This window comes from Alosa alosa, chromosome 19 (assembly GCF_017589495.1).
Source record: "Alosa alosa isolate M-15738 ecotype Scorff River chromosome 19, AALO_Geno_1.1, whole genome shotgun sequence".
In the NCBI taxonomy this organism is placed as follows: domain Eukaryota; kingdom Metazoa; phylum Chordata; class Actinopteri; order Clupeiformes; family Clupeidae; genus Alosa; species Alosa alosa.
In genome coordinates, this window is record NC_063207.1 from 14,378,138 (window position 1) to 14,392,150 (window position 14,013).

Consider the following 14,013-nt stretch of genomic DNA (forward strand, 5'->3'; position numbering starts at 1 on the left):
AGGTTGATAACATGCTCGGCAACCCTTAAAGAAACATACAGTCTCGACTAATGCAAAAAATTTTTTTAAAGCAAATGAAATTTACATGATTTACCTTATATTAGGCCTATCTAACAGAGGACTATAGGCTGCTGAAGTTGATCTTCCATATCGATAGAGGGCGACACGGGGAGAAATTCAGCCTTTACATGTGATGTCACTGGTTAAACTCATCAGAGAGGGGAGGACACACATAAGAGAAACATAAGCAACGAAAACTAATTTTCTTACATCTTCACTTTATGTCACTTGTCTAGCTATGTTTATGCAACTGAATGACAGTTTTAAAAGTCACGAATTGCAGCCTTAGAAATCGATACTAAAATCGATGTGTCCTTTTTTCCAAGACACGATAACAACAAGCTTGTTAACTTCTCAACAACTTTACCTCAAGCCTGCCAGCGAGCGAGCCAGCCAGCCACATCATAAGGCTTGTCATTGCCCTTTTGAACTAGCTTTAGCTAGCTAACGTTGGCTAGCAGACTTTCTCTGCATCCAGCTGGATCAAGACCGATATGTCTTGTTGCCTGACGGAGTTTTGTCGGGTCCAAGAGCTCAAGACAGTACACGAGTTCTTGTTCCACAATAAGAAAACACCAGCACCGGAGGGGAACAACAAAAATCAAACAGGTTTGTTAACATTGTTATTGCAAGGTAGGCAACTGCACCTCTACCAGTTTATGTAGCTAACCAGCTAACTATCCAGCTAACGTCAGATGACTGTTCATGCAGCTAATAGTACATAAAACACATTAGCTGGTGACGTTAGCTATATTTTGCCGTACATTTTGCTAGCACAACATTTTTTTCCGTCCATAGAAGAAGGCTTTAACGTAACATTGATGGGTCTTTTAGAAGAGAGGCAAGGAGATTGATATTTGACAGTTTACTTAGCAAATAGCTCATGTTAATGCTAACCAGCCACATACAGTATGTATGTCTTGAGTTTTCACTTGCTAAAATGTAATATTTTAGTCATTATAAACGAGCAAGAAGATCGTCATATACGGAAGCCATAATCACTAGATGTGTGCGGTTGAATAGCGACAGGTAATGAGACAGAGAGCAGTATCTGCAGAGAAGGAGGGAAGGGAGGGGGCGCTTGCCCTATGTTGGATGAGTCATCCTCAGAGGGCAGTGGAACCGATGACTAATGCAGTGTAACCTGAAGGAAGAAAAATTATGAGTGCTTTAAAACAGATCCTTGTATCTGTATTCTCATTCACGACTGCCATATCGAGTGTGTTGTGGTCATATATGAACGGTGTGTCACTGTCAGTGCAGTGCACGCCTCAGATAAGTCTCCTGACAGTAAACACAGTTGCACATCATATGCGGAAGCCAAACCTTGATGTTTGTTTAACAGGTAATGAGAGGCAGACTGGACTAGTTGCATGGTAAACAATTTAGGATTATGAATGACAATCAGGATTTGCTGTTATTTTTGCAGTTATGAAATAAACATGATGTAGGCTTATGTCTGCACTCTTGCACCCTCTTGTCTTGACTGATGCAGTAGCAATTCCTGCCTAAGCTGTAGCTTGAATGTCATTCCTCATTCTGTAAGTCGCTTTGGATAAAAGCATCTTCTAAATTAATAAATGTAATAGTACAATTACATGTCCATGCTCACGGTATTGTTTGTGTGTTGAAATGGTTGGTTTTGGAAAAGTCTTTGCACATGACATAGATGTTGTGTGACAGTTGTGCGGTCATTCATCTGCAATGTCTGTCAGTCTGACTCTGCGTCTCTGTATTTCCATCTGTTCACAACATGTCTTCCTCTGCCCTGCTCTGTCCCATTCCATCTCATCTCATTCTCCTGCCTCTCTCTGTCGTCTCTCAGAGAATGACCTGACCTGGGATAACTCTGACTGGGGTGCATGGGAGAACTCTGAGGCAAATGAGGATGACCCTCCGGTCAGTGTCTCCTTTCGTTGTTTATTTCTCTTCTAAATGAATACAGCATAGATGTGTGTTATGTGGTGAAATGACCACTTTGGGAAGGATGGGTTATGGAAATCTGAAGTGTCTATAAAGGAACAATGCAATAATGCAATTGTTAATAAATTATTTGTTGTAATAATTTGTGTGTTCTCGAATGCACTTACATGAAAATAGTTTCACTTTTAAGTTGACACATCATACCTGTGGCCTCGGTTCTGTCTTATTAACCTGATATGATACTGAAGAGGGTTCTAGCTGGTGTGAAATCAGTAAATAAGGTTCTTACTTCACTCTTGCACCCTCAGGCTGAGGATGATGCTCAGCCCATCGGCATCCCCTGGCTGCAGGACTGTGTCCTGTCGCTCTCGCCCTGCTCAGACCTGCTGGTCGTTGCCAGAGAAACTAAAGCCGCCTTCCTCTCAGGTGGGTATGCTACTGCACGTGGGAGCTTTTTTGTGTATGGTCCTGAATTTATATGTAAAATGCTGAATGTGCTTTTGCTCATTTCTGATGGTGTGTGTTTCTGTGTGTATTTGTTTACACAAATGTGGTCATACGTGTCTGGTGGTGGTCTTATCCTATGTGTATTGTGCTCTGTCTCTGTCTCTCTGTGTAGCGAGGTGGCGTACGGATGAGGGCGGGAGAGAGGAGATGAACCTGGCCGTGTCCTGGAGTGGAACCCTCAGCACAGAGGAAGGGTAAGAAAAGAATGGAGGATGATCGAGGGAGAGTTACTCTGATCAAAGCAAGTTGTGAGATGACTGGCAGAAGGTTGATGGTTTTTTTTTTTATACATTCCATATGTACTTTGGTGGATAATATAGGTAAATATAGATTATTTCAAGTGACCAATGCTGTAGGGCTGCAGAGAGATTGAGAGATCAGAAAGATAAAAATTTTTTTAAAAGGGCATTCGTTATAAGTGGAAATGGTCTTAATGGGTATGTTTACTCAGAGTGCCTGTCTCTTGGTCTGCAGAGAATGTATTAGCAGTGTGATCTGCATACCTCTGGCCAGCCAAAAGAGGTAAGTCTGCACAAATATGCCATTGTGTCATTCCAGTACCAGTCATGTACATATTGCACAGAGATATCAATGAGAATGGAGGATATTGGTGCATTTACACCTTGGTTAAAGTGTTGTGTTTATGTAAGGAGCTCCACTGGGCGGCCTGACTGGACCTGCATCGTGATTGGCTTTACCTCTGGATATGTTCGCTTCTACACAGAGGTAGTTCATACATTTATACTGTACTTGTACACACACACACACACACACGCAAACACACAAACACATATACTGTAGTCACTTACTCAGTATCTTATTCTCATGTTCTCTCCTACCCCGGTCAGACTGGAGTTCTCCTCCTGGCTCAGCTGCTCCATGAGGACCCAGTGCTGCGGCTCAAGTGCCGGACGTACGAGATCCCTCGCCACCCCGGTATCACCGACCAGGTCAGACACACAAGTGACTCACTTCACTCAGATCATAGCTGTAGCACCCACTCCTGTAGAAAGCACTGACGTTGTGCATTAGAGTTGGCTGTTACATCATTCAGTTACAGTTCACAGTATTTCATATACACTTGCTTGGTAACACCCTCCACATGGTTTGTCTGCTGTATAGTAACATGTTTGTTCCTAAATCAGTCATTTGTTCCAGTGACAGACACAGACACACACACACACACACACACACAGACACACACACACAACCTGACTGTTTTCTTCTCTCAGCATGAGGAGCTTAGTATCCTGTATCCAGCGGCACTGGTCACCATTGATGGCTTCAGCCTCTTCCAGTCTCTGCGTGCGTGCAGAAACCAAGTGGCCAGAGGTGAGTGTGTGTGGTGTGGGTGAGAGAGAGAGCACAATCACTTGTTCTCGCGCGTGTGTGTACATTATAATGGGTGCATTGCATCCATTCTGTATGTAACATTATATTATATTATATTATATTATATATATATATATATATATATCCTACTGAATGCCCTTTAGAAAGATTGTCATATGTGTTTGCAGTGTAAAGCAGTGTTAAAGTGTATGCAGTGTTTTTCTTTTATCAAGTATCAAGTCGGCTTTTATTGTCAATTTCTTTACATGCACTGGTCATACAAAGAATTGAAATTTCGTTTCTTACTTTCCCATGCAGACATAGACATGCTTTAAATACAGACATAGACATACTATAGACATAGTCATAGACAATAAACATTAAATTAAAGTGCAAGACTGAAATATAGAACATGTATGTATCAAAATAGAAATATAGGACATATATATAAAAAAAAAATAAAGGTAGTTGTGTTGTATATTTATATAGTCTTAACAGTTACATGAAGTTTAAACTTGTGCTTGTGTGACCTGTATATTTACATTGATATGCAGTATGCAGTAATTTCAAGTATATCAGGCTTGATGTGAAGCAGCAACACGCTAGGGCCGCGCAGTCACAGTGCAGTTCCACAGGGCGGTGTTGGGGGAGGGGGTTAGGGTAGACAGGATCCTAGTTTCCTAGGTTCCTGGCTGGCTGGTGGGTGGGGGCTGTCAGTGATGGGAGAGTGGGTAGAGTGTTCAGCATCCTGATTGCTTGGTGGATGAAGCTACTTGCCAGTCTGGTGGTGCGGGAGCCGAGGCTCCTGTACCGCTTCCAGAGGGCAGGAGGCTGAACAGTTTGTGTGCAGGGTGGGTTGTATCCTTGACAATCATTAGTGCTTTGGGGGTGAGGCGGGTGGTGTAAATGTCCTGCAGGGAGGGAGTGGTGCTCCAATGATCCTCTTAGCTGTGTTAACAGTGCTGGAGGGTCTTCCTGTTCTGATCTGTGCAGCTTCCGCCCCACACTGTGATGCTGCTGGAGACGATGCTCGATGGTCCCTCTGTAGAATGTAGTCATGACAGGAGGCGTGGCACTTGCCTTCTTCAATTTGCGCAAGAAGTAGAGGCTGCTGGGCTTTCTTCGCCAGTGATGCTGTGTTGGTGGTCCAGGAGAGGTCGCCGCTGATGTGCACCCCCAGAAATTTTGTGCTGCTCACTCTCCACAGCATCTCCGTCGATGGACAGTGGTGGCAGTTGTTTGTGGCCTCTCTGAAAGTTGACAACAATCTCCTTGGTCTTGCTGACATTTAGCAGGAGGTTGTTGTCTTTGCACCATTTAGCCAGCAGGTCTACTTCTTCTGTAGTAGTGAGCCTCATCGCCCTTAGTGATGAGGCCCACCAGTGTTGTGTCAGTCCGCAAAACTTCACCAGATGGTTGAGCTGTGAGTGGTTGTACAGTCATGTGTTAGCAGTGTGAAGAGCAGGGGGCTGAGCACACACCCTTGAGGGGCCCCCGTGCTCAGGGTCAGAGTGCTTGAAGTGTTGTCCCCGACACATACTGCTTGTGGTCTCTGCAACAGGAAGTCCAGCAGCCAGTTGCAGAGGGAGGTACTGAATCCTAGCTTGTCCAGTTTGCTGATGAGTTGTTGTGGTATTATGGTATTGAATGCTGAACTGAAGTCTATGAACAGCATTCTCACATATGAGTCTTTATTGTCTAAGTGGGTGAGGGCTGGATGGAGGGCAGAGCAGATTGCATCCTCCGTGGATCGTTTGGCTCGGTATGCAAACTGGAAGGGGTCCAGGGTGGGGGTAGGGTGGCTTTGATGTGTGACATGACTAGCCGCTCAAGCACTTCATGATTATGGGCGTGAGTGCTACAGGACGGTAGTCATTGAAGCATGATGGTGATGATTTCTTTGGCACGGGTATGATGGTGGCAGTTTTGAAAAGTGATGGGATGACTGCTTGCTCCAGAGAGGTGTTGAAAATGTCTGTAAAAAACATCCTTCAGCTCTTCTGCACAGTCCTTCAACACTCGGCCCTGGTATGTTGTCTGGGCCTGCTGCTTTGGCGTGGGTTAATGGTGGCTAGTGTCCCTCTTCACGCTGGCAGAGGACAGGTACAGGGGTTGGTCGGGGGGGAGGTGGGGTTTTCTGTGGGTGAGTGTCATTTTGTGCTTCAAAACGGGCTAAAAAACTGTTCAGGTCATTTAGCAGAGAGGTGTTGTTCTCACAGTCTGCGGGCAGCAGGCTTGTAGTCAGTGATGGCCTGTATGCCCCGCCATAGGCTCTGTGCATCTCTGCTGTCTTTGAAGTGTGTTGTTATTTTGTCTGTGTAATCCTTTTTTGCCTTCCTGATGCCCTGGGACAGGTTAGCCCTCGCTGTTCTTAGGCCAGCTACATCTCCAGCTCTGAAGGCTTTGTCTCTGGCCCTCAGCAGTCTGTGGACGCCTCCTGTCAGCCATGGCTTCTGGTTGGCCCCGAGTGGTGATGTGTTTTATTTCTGTAACATCATCGATGCATTTGGTGATGTAGGAGGTCACAGTGTCTGTGTATTCCTCAATGTCAATGTGGTTGTTGTGGGTGGCAGCTGTTTTGAAGATATCCCAGTCTGTTGTTTCAAAGCAGTCCTGAAGTTGTGAGACGGCCCTCCGCCACAGTCTCACCTCCTTCAGAACCGGTTTGGTGACTTTTGCTCTTTGTCTGTATCGGGCAGCAGCAGGATGCTAATGTGGTCTGATTGTCCGATGTGGGGAGGGGTTTGGCTTTGTAGGCTTCTTTCTGTGGGGTGTAAACAAGGTCCAGGGTGTTTTGTCCTCTTGTTGGGAAGTTTACATGTTGGTGAAATTTGGGTAGTACAGTTTTGAGATTGGCGGATTGAAGTCTCCAGCGATGATTGTGAAGGCATCCGGTGTTCACTTTGTTGTTCACTGACGGCCCGATACAGCTCATTCAGTGCCATGCTCCTGTCACTGTTTTTGTTGTTGGGGATGTACACCGCGACCAGCAGAATCGCTGTGAATTCCTGGGGAGGTAGAAGGGTCGGCACTTAATTATCATAAACCCCGCCAGTGGAGAGCAGTGTCTGTGTACTACCGTGAGCGCCTCGGCACCAAGCATCATGTGTGTAAACACAAACTCCTCCACCACGCCTTTTTGTCTGCTAGGGCTCGGTCAGCTCGATAGCACGTTAGCTGCTCCAGGTGTATAGCAGAGTCGGGATGTTATCGCTTGAGCCATGATTCAGTGATAACAGTCACGCAGCAGTTACTCACCGTCTTGTTTGCTGATCTTAGCAACCCGAATGTCGCCCCATCTTATTGTCCAGTGATCTTACGCTTGCCAGGAATATGGATGGTATTGCTGGGCGAAGTTAGTTGGCTGCTAGCCTTGTTCCGACGCCAGCTCGCTTGCCTTCTCTTCCTTGTCCTGGCACACCGCTTATGGTGACGCCGCCAGGTGAAGCAGACGGGTCCGATGTTGTGGTAGGCAGGCGGCATTCCCAGTTCAGCCAGCGCCTCTGTTTTTTATGTCCAAAACATCGATACTGTTGTTTTCCTCCCCGTGATCTGCAACAGTTGCTGTCGGCTGTACATGCTGTTCCGACGAAGTTTCATGCCATAAACATTCCGAAAAAAACACATTTTAACAACAAAAAAACACTGCACGTTCAGGAGAAGCAAGGAGTCGCTGCATCTACATGCGCCACTCAACCGTAGTAACAAATAGTTATTGAACAAGTTATTGAACAAGAAGTTATTGTCAGTTAAGACAGTTCTGATTGTGTCAGTTGGTTAGGTGATATTGTGAGGTTCTTGTATCTCTGTCTATGTCTGTGCTGTGCTTAATGTTGTATTTTATGACACCATGTACTTCCTGTGTCTTATTCCTGTGACAATGCTGTAGAACTGTCCAGAGGTTCCGCAGGTACTGGAGAGGAGGCCAATGCCCACACCTCAGTGTTGTGCTGCGTAGACTAGATCAGTAGCCTCTAGGAGATTTTAAATTAGGAGCCCTGTGTGTGTGTGTGTTTGTGTGTGTTTGTGTGTGTGTGTGTGCGCGCATTTCTGTATGTGTGTCAGAGTGGTGATTCACACCATCTCGTACAGCTTGCATTTGTCAGCCTTTCCTATTCTGCTCCTGACTCTCTCTTTCTCTCTCTCTCTCTCTCTCTCTCTCTCTCTCTCTCCCCTCTCTCCCTCTATCTTTCTCTCCTCCCTTCACCCAATCTGTCTCTGTCCCTTTCTTTCAATCTCTCTCTGTCTCTCCTCTCCCTCACCCGATCTTTTTGCCTCCCCTTTATTCCTGTCCCTCAGCCGCAGCAGCAGGCAGTGATGTGGTGCAGCCTCCTCCTCTGGCCTATAAGAAGTGGGGTCTGCAGGACATGGACACCATAGTGGACCACAGCAGCGTGGGTGAGCGAGGGGGACAGAGGGAAGGGGGGGGGGGGTTGGGCTCGAGTCCATAAGGGCATAGGGGAGGACAGGGAATGGATCCGGCTGTGAGATCCAATCTAGTTTAAATTCATCAGGATGCTTTAATCAATGCAAAGTAGAACACCCAGTGAACCCATTTTGACTGATGGCACCCAAGGTTTTTTTTTTTTTTACGTTAACATAACGTTTCCAAAATCATTTTGATGGCACATAACCTCATAACATGACAAACGGCACTTCTGCCATTGTCTGAGCAGGCCTCTATAGGCGATTACCGATGTAGCAACTTTCTGTGTTCGGGTAGGAACACTGTCAGCCCCTCTCCCCCCTCCGAAATCGAAACAGAAAAGAGCTGCTATGCCACAGGAATCCGGAGATCTTTTTCTACAGACTGCTGTCGGTGCATTCCCTCTATTATATCGGAGTTATGTTCATACTTTGTAGCAAAATACACATATTTAGTTAGTTTATTATTATATTATATTGCCCTTCTCAACTGTAGGTGGACCCCGAGAGCAAATCTTGTTTAGTGCGGCTTTGAAGTACATTAACATTTTATATTCTTTTAAGTCTTTATACTTGATGAAGAGGGTCATCATAGTCATTATTCTCTCTCTCTCTCTCTCCCCCTGTGTCCCATGGTCTTCCTCAGGCATCATGACACTTAATGTATTTGACCAGATGAAGAATGCCTCCATCCTGGGTGGCTTCCACGCGTCTGTGAAGGGCAGCCCCCCCGCCATGAGCCAGTACATCACTGTGGGGGGCGGGCCCTACACTGGCTTCTACTATGCCATTGAGGTACATGTCTGTCTGTCTGACTGTGTGGATGGATGCAAATATATGTGTCCAGTCCTGAATCAAAGGTCCTTGTATCATGGTTAAACTTTAATATTTTCTATGTTTAGTATGTTCTTCTATGAGTAGTGTAGTGAGGGTAGGTGCTTGCATTTGTGCGATTGTAAGCTGTCCATTTTTACTCTCCACGTCTACACCAGCAGAGTTTAGTTGTTAATATGGGGTTTGGACTCACAACACAAGTAAGACCGAGCCAAGACATGAATGCACTTGGACTCAGATAAGATGGCGTGTCCCAGCGTTTCCCTGGAAACGGGGTTGCATATGTATTCTGTATATTTTGTGTGTATGAGAGAGAGGGTATGGGTGTGTGCATGTGACATAATTCCTGTTTTGTGTGTGTGTGCGTGTGTGTAGGGGAGTTCTCAACCTCTCCTGTCCCACGTGGCCCTGGCCGTTGCCAGCAAACTCACATCAGCACTCTTCAACGCAGCCAGGTTAGCATGCGCAGCATCATCTCCCACCTCACCTGTGCAGTCACTACAGCCACACGCACACCACCACCCTACTGTACATCCTGACAGGGAAGCTACACCAGGCGCCTAACTAAAGCATTCCATTCGCGACGTGTAAAATCCATTTTAGACGAATGGTCTATTTTTTTCGAACGTACGCTCCGCCATCACGTCTAGTGTAGCTACTACCATTGATTACAGTGGAAGCTAATTGTTGCAGCAGACGCAACGCGAAAGGACGCTTCAGTTACGTGCCTGGTGTAGCTTAGCCTTGATATTCTGTCACCTCCATCAGAGTGAGCGTGTGTCACCACCTCACACTCCTCTGCTCCTCCTCTCTTCCTCCCCATGCTCCTCTAGCGGCTGGCTGGGCTGGAAGAAGCAGAGTGAGGAGGAGCCCCCACAGAAGCAGAAGCCCAAGGTGGAGCCGGCCACCGCTCTGCCAGTCAGGTAACACCGTCTAGGAATCTGTGGGCCAACAGTGTCTAGTAGCACGTGTGGTGATTTTTGGTAAATAGAGTATTTGTATGTATTACTTAAAGCGGTTAGTGAACTGGGAAGATTTGAATTAGTAGTTTTTCTAAAATAAGCACAAATGATGTGTTCATTACAGCTGGGTGTGAATGTGCGTTTGTGAAGTGTGATCATTTGTGTTGGTTATGGTAGTGGTTTGTGTGTGTGTGTTTGCGTATGGGTTGCATAATGCTCTAGTAGTGTATGTGCAAGTGTGTTTGTGCATTGTGTGCACATGTGTGTGTGTGTGCTGCAGGTTTTTTCACAGGCATTGTTTACCACCCACAGGTTTGGCCTTCCTGACTCTCGTCGCCATGGAGAGAGCATCTGCCTGTCGCCATGCAACACGTTGGCAGGGGTAACGGACGACTTTGGTCGAGTGACACTGTTGGATGTGACCCGAGGCATTGCCATCCGCATGTGGAAGGGTCAGTGTGCGTGTGCGTGTGCGTGTGCGTGTGTGTTTATGGTAGTTTGTTCAAAACTCAAAAGTGTCATATACAAAGATTCTTGATTACTGACTGCTCCGCTTCAACCCTCTCTGTCATATACTGTATGTATGCAACTGTGAATGTTTATTTGCATTTGTCGATGGTTGGGTGTGTGTGTGTGTGTGTGTGTGTGTGTGTGTGTGTGTGTGTGTGTGTGTGTGTGTGTGTGTGTGTGTGTGTTTGTTTCTCTGAACTTGATCAGCAAGCACCTCAGCAAGTCCTGCATTTACCTGTTGATTAGGCTAACTGTGTGTTTGTGTGTGTGTGTGTGTGTGTGTGTGTGTGTGTGCGCGTGTGTGTGCGCGTGTGTGCAGGCTACCGTGATGCTCAGCTGGGGTGGGTCCAGGTATCAGAGGCGCGGGGGGAGCGTGAGCTCTCCTCCCCCTCCCTCCCCCGCCGCCACGCCCAGTTCCTGGTCATCTACGCGCCGCGGCGAGGCATCCTGGAGGTGTGGGGCACTCAGCACGGCCCCCGCGTGGGCGCCTTCAACGTGGGAAAACACTGCAGGTACACACACACACACACACACACGCGCGCGCTAAAGCACAGCCCATGAACACACGCAGTGCCATAACCCCAAAATATCCTCACACATATTAATCAATGAGAAAAACTAGTACAAAAGCTAAGCCTGCTCAGCTAACACACAGACCCTCCATTACCACGACACACACATGTGGTATGTTCAGTTATATATTTGGTTACTGTAGTATACTAAGTAGTATACAGTTAAATATTTGAACAAATATTTTGTTACTGTAATGTACTATATCGCCTCTATACTGTTGTTAATGTGTGTGTGTGTGTGTGTGTGTGTGTGTGTGTGTCAGGCTGCTGTATGGAGGCTACAGGCTGATGGGTGTGAACAGTGTGACATCTCAGGGCTGGCAGCTTCACACCCAGCAGGTGTGCCTGCTGGACCCCACCACTGGAGTCCTGCGCACGGTCACCATTCCTTTCCACCTGGCACTCAGGTAATCTCTCTCACTCTCACACGCACATACATAGAGTGCGGTTCGGGTTCGCATCCAAACCCGACCCATGTCCAACAGAATTGCGTCCAAACCCGACAGGCATTATTCTCATGTCCGAACCTAAGCCGAGCAACAACGCAGATGATGCCTCAGTTATTCTCATGCTAGTGATTAAATGTTCACGTTTGTGGATGGCCTGTCTTTAGCCTATTAAACAACAGTCAAAATGGCATTGTTAATTGTTTACAGAATCAGATGAGCTTGCACACACGCACATTGGACAGCATAGCTTATTGAAATAAAATTCAAGTCTAACCATTGACGAAACTTCTTGCAACTTTAAATCTTGAAATGATCTGCCACAGTCATTGAAACTATGGTCCTTCCCTGTCACTGATCCATATGTAACATCAACGTTAATTGGGGCAACTCAAGGAAATCCTCTCCTAATTGAGCAAGACAGCCTTATACCAGGATGTCTTTACCACGGTTCGTTTTCTTTGGTCTTAAACTCTCCCGATAACAACTTTTTTTTCACGTCTTCCTTTTTTACATCTCCCTTGTCTGTCATGGCTACATAGGCCTAAACAAATCTTGAACACAGGAAGAAAGCAGTTAGGTCCTATTTTAAATTTTATTTTATTCTCAAAAAACAAACTTTTGCATCATGCAAACCAGACCTATTGGCTAATAACATAATAAGCTATTTTAAATGTAAAATGTCCAATGCCATGGCGCCGCTGTGTCCGAACCCGAATATAATTTCTAAATATTTGTCCGAGCTACACGCAATACATACATACACATACACACATACACACACACCCACCCACCATTGGAGTCTTGCGCATCGTCACCATCCCTTTCCACCTGGCTCTCAGGTAATCTCTCACACACACACACACACACGCGCACACACAGCACTGGGGTCCTGTGCACCATCACCATCCCTTTACACCTGAGATGCATTCAAATTGAGGAAACAGTGGCAGTGAACGATTTGGTGTGAACATTCCATTTTGACGGTAACCCTTCGTCCAGCTCCACTGTATGTTCATTGAGAATTATCTCCTCAAATTGTTTGCGAGTGTTTGCAAACGTTCGTGGAGAGCTCAAGGCAAACAGAAAACTGTTTGCAAAAGTTCGCAAACATTTGCCTATTGTTTATGAATTTGCAAGCACGTCTGGCTGTCAGGTAACCTCTCTCTTTCTTTCTTTCTCTCTCTCTCTCTCTCACACACACACACACACACACACACACACAGATCACCTGGCCCACGCCATACATTGGTCCTCTCTGTGTGTACAGTACAGTGCACAGTACACTGTGTAGTTGCATGTTGGGCGTGTAATTAAAGATCATGAGTGTGTGTGTGTTCTGGTTCCAGTGATAAGAAAAGCGAGCGTGCCAAAGACCTGCACCTCCTCAAGAGACTCACCATGCTGCTCAAGAGCAAAGAGGTGGACCCTGGTCAGTAAGATCTGCAGTCCGCCGCCGAGCATTTCAACTGTGTTAAGCCACCACCAGCGATAGACTCGCTCTGAAACGTGCGAGTGGCTAACTGGTGTGTTGTGTTCTCTGACGCAGATCTGTTGGAGACTGAGGCTCAAAGCGTGATCCTGGACATCAAACACCCTGCCATCAAAAAACAGGTTATGCCCCTCACCTCACCTCACCCACTGATTCAGCGCTGAAAGATGGACAAACAGACTCTGACAGAATGAACTTGCTTTTATAATGTTTTTGTGGACAGGCTTTGGAGTCCTTGCTGGCCAATAAGAATGCCCCAGTCTCCTGCCTTGCTAACGTCACACGTGCTCTATTGGACAGCCTGAAGGACCTAGGTCTGCAAATTCTTACAGTTGATGCTTGATACAGAATTTGGTGTCACGGCCGGCTGGTCTTTGCCATTGTGTGTGTGGTGCGCAGTGTGTGGTGTGTGTGTGTGTGGCAGGTGTGTGTGCAGGCAAAGGCAGTGTGTGTGTGTGTGTGTGTGTGTGTGTGTGTGTCCAACAGATCCAGAAGCGGTAGATGAGTCTCTCCTCCAGCTCTGCTCCTCCCAGCTCAAGCTCCTGCAGCTCTACTCACACATCCAGCTCCTTCACACCGAGGCCACTGAGGAGGAGTATGTAAGTCTCACACACACACACACACACACATTAACATACACTCTTGAATTTCTCCTCGGGGATCAATAAAGTATCTATCTATCTATCTATCTATCTATACACACATTAACACACACAGACACATATAGACATGGTCTTACATTAGTGTTTGTTCTGTCTTCTCAGGAGACGTCTCCGGGCATTGAGGAGGACCTGGCTCGGGTCAGCCCAATCCTGCAGCGCTATGCCGAGCTTACATCCCGCCCCTCCGTCTCATTCGCTCAGGAATCCGGCCCACTTCCTGTCCGGGACTTCTTGTCACTGATGGAATGTGACGGGGAGGCTGTAAAGATTGTCCAGGGGCCTCAGAGT

General features: G+C 46.5%; 1 protein-coding gene across 1 annotated transcript in view; it reads left to right on the forward strand.

The window, feature by feature from the left end:
- Positions 1 to 202: 202 nt before the first annotated feature.
- rab3gap2 (RAB3 GTPase activating protein subunit 2 (non-catalytic)) overlaps positions 203 to 14,013 on the forward strand; it is a 25,666-nt gene continuing 11,855 nt past the window's right edge. The window contains exons 1-20 of the mRNA XM_048228487.1: positions 203 to 669; positions 1,886 to 1,959; positions 2,292 to 2,409; positions 2,603 to 2,684; positions 2,965 to 3,012; positions 3,141 to 3,216; positions 3,339 to 3,440; positions 3,723 to 3,822; positions 8,122 to 8,220; positions 8,894 to 9,042; positions 9,457 to 9,536; positions 9,915 to 10,004; positions 10,356 to 10,495; positions 10,873 to 11,065; positions 11,389 to 11,532; positions 12,921 to 13,003; positions 13,121 to 13,185; positions 13,287 to 13,377; positions 13,550 to 13,662; positions 13,828 to 14,013. The exon at positions 13,828 to 14,013 is cut by the window's right edge and continues 16 nt beyond it. Coding sequence (XP_048084444.1) covers positions 555 to 669; positions 1,886 to 1,959; positions 2,292 to 2,409; positions 2,603 to 2,684; positions 2,965 to 3,012; positions 3,141 to 3,216; positions 3,339 to 3,440; positions 3,723 to 3,822; positions 8,122 to 8,220; positions 8,894 to 9,042; positions 9,457 to 9,536; positions 9,915 to 10,004; positions 10,356 to 10,495; positions 10,873 to 11,065; positions 11,389 to 11,532; positions 12,921 to 13,003; positions 13,121 to 13,185; positions 13,287 to 13,377; positions 13,550 to 13,662; positions 13,828 to 14,013 — 2,148 coding nt within the window. The 5' untranslated portion in view covers positions 203 to 554. The remainder of the gene's footprint in view (positions 670 to 1,885; positions 1,960 to 2,291; positions 2,410 to 2,602; positions 2,685 to 2,964; positions 3,013 to 3,140; positions 3,217 to 3,338; positions 3,441 to 3,722; positions 3,823 to 8,121; positions 8,221 to 8,893; positions 9,043 to 9,456; positions 9,537 to 9,914; positions 10,005 to 10,355; positions 10,496 to 10,872; positions 11,066 to 11,388; positions 11,533 to 12,920; positions 13,004 to 13,120; positions 13,186 to 13,286; positions 13,378 to 13,549; positions 13,663 to 13,827) is intronic.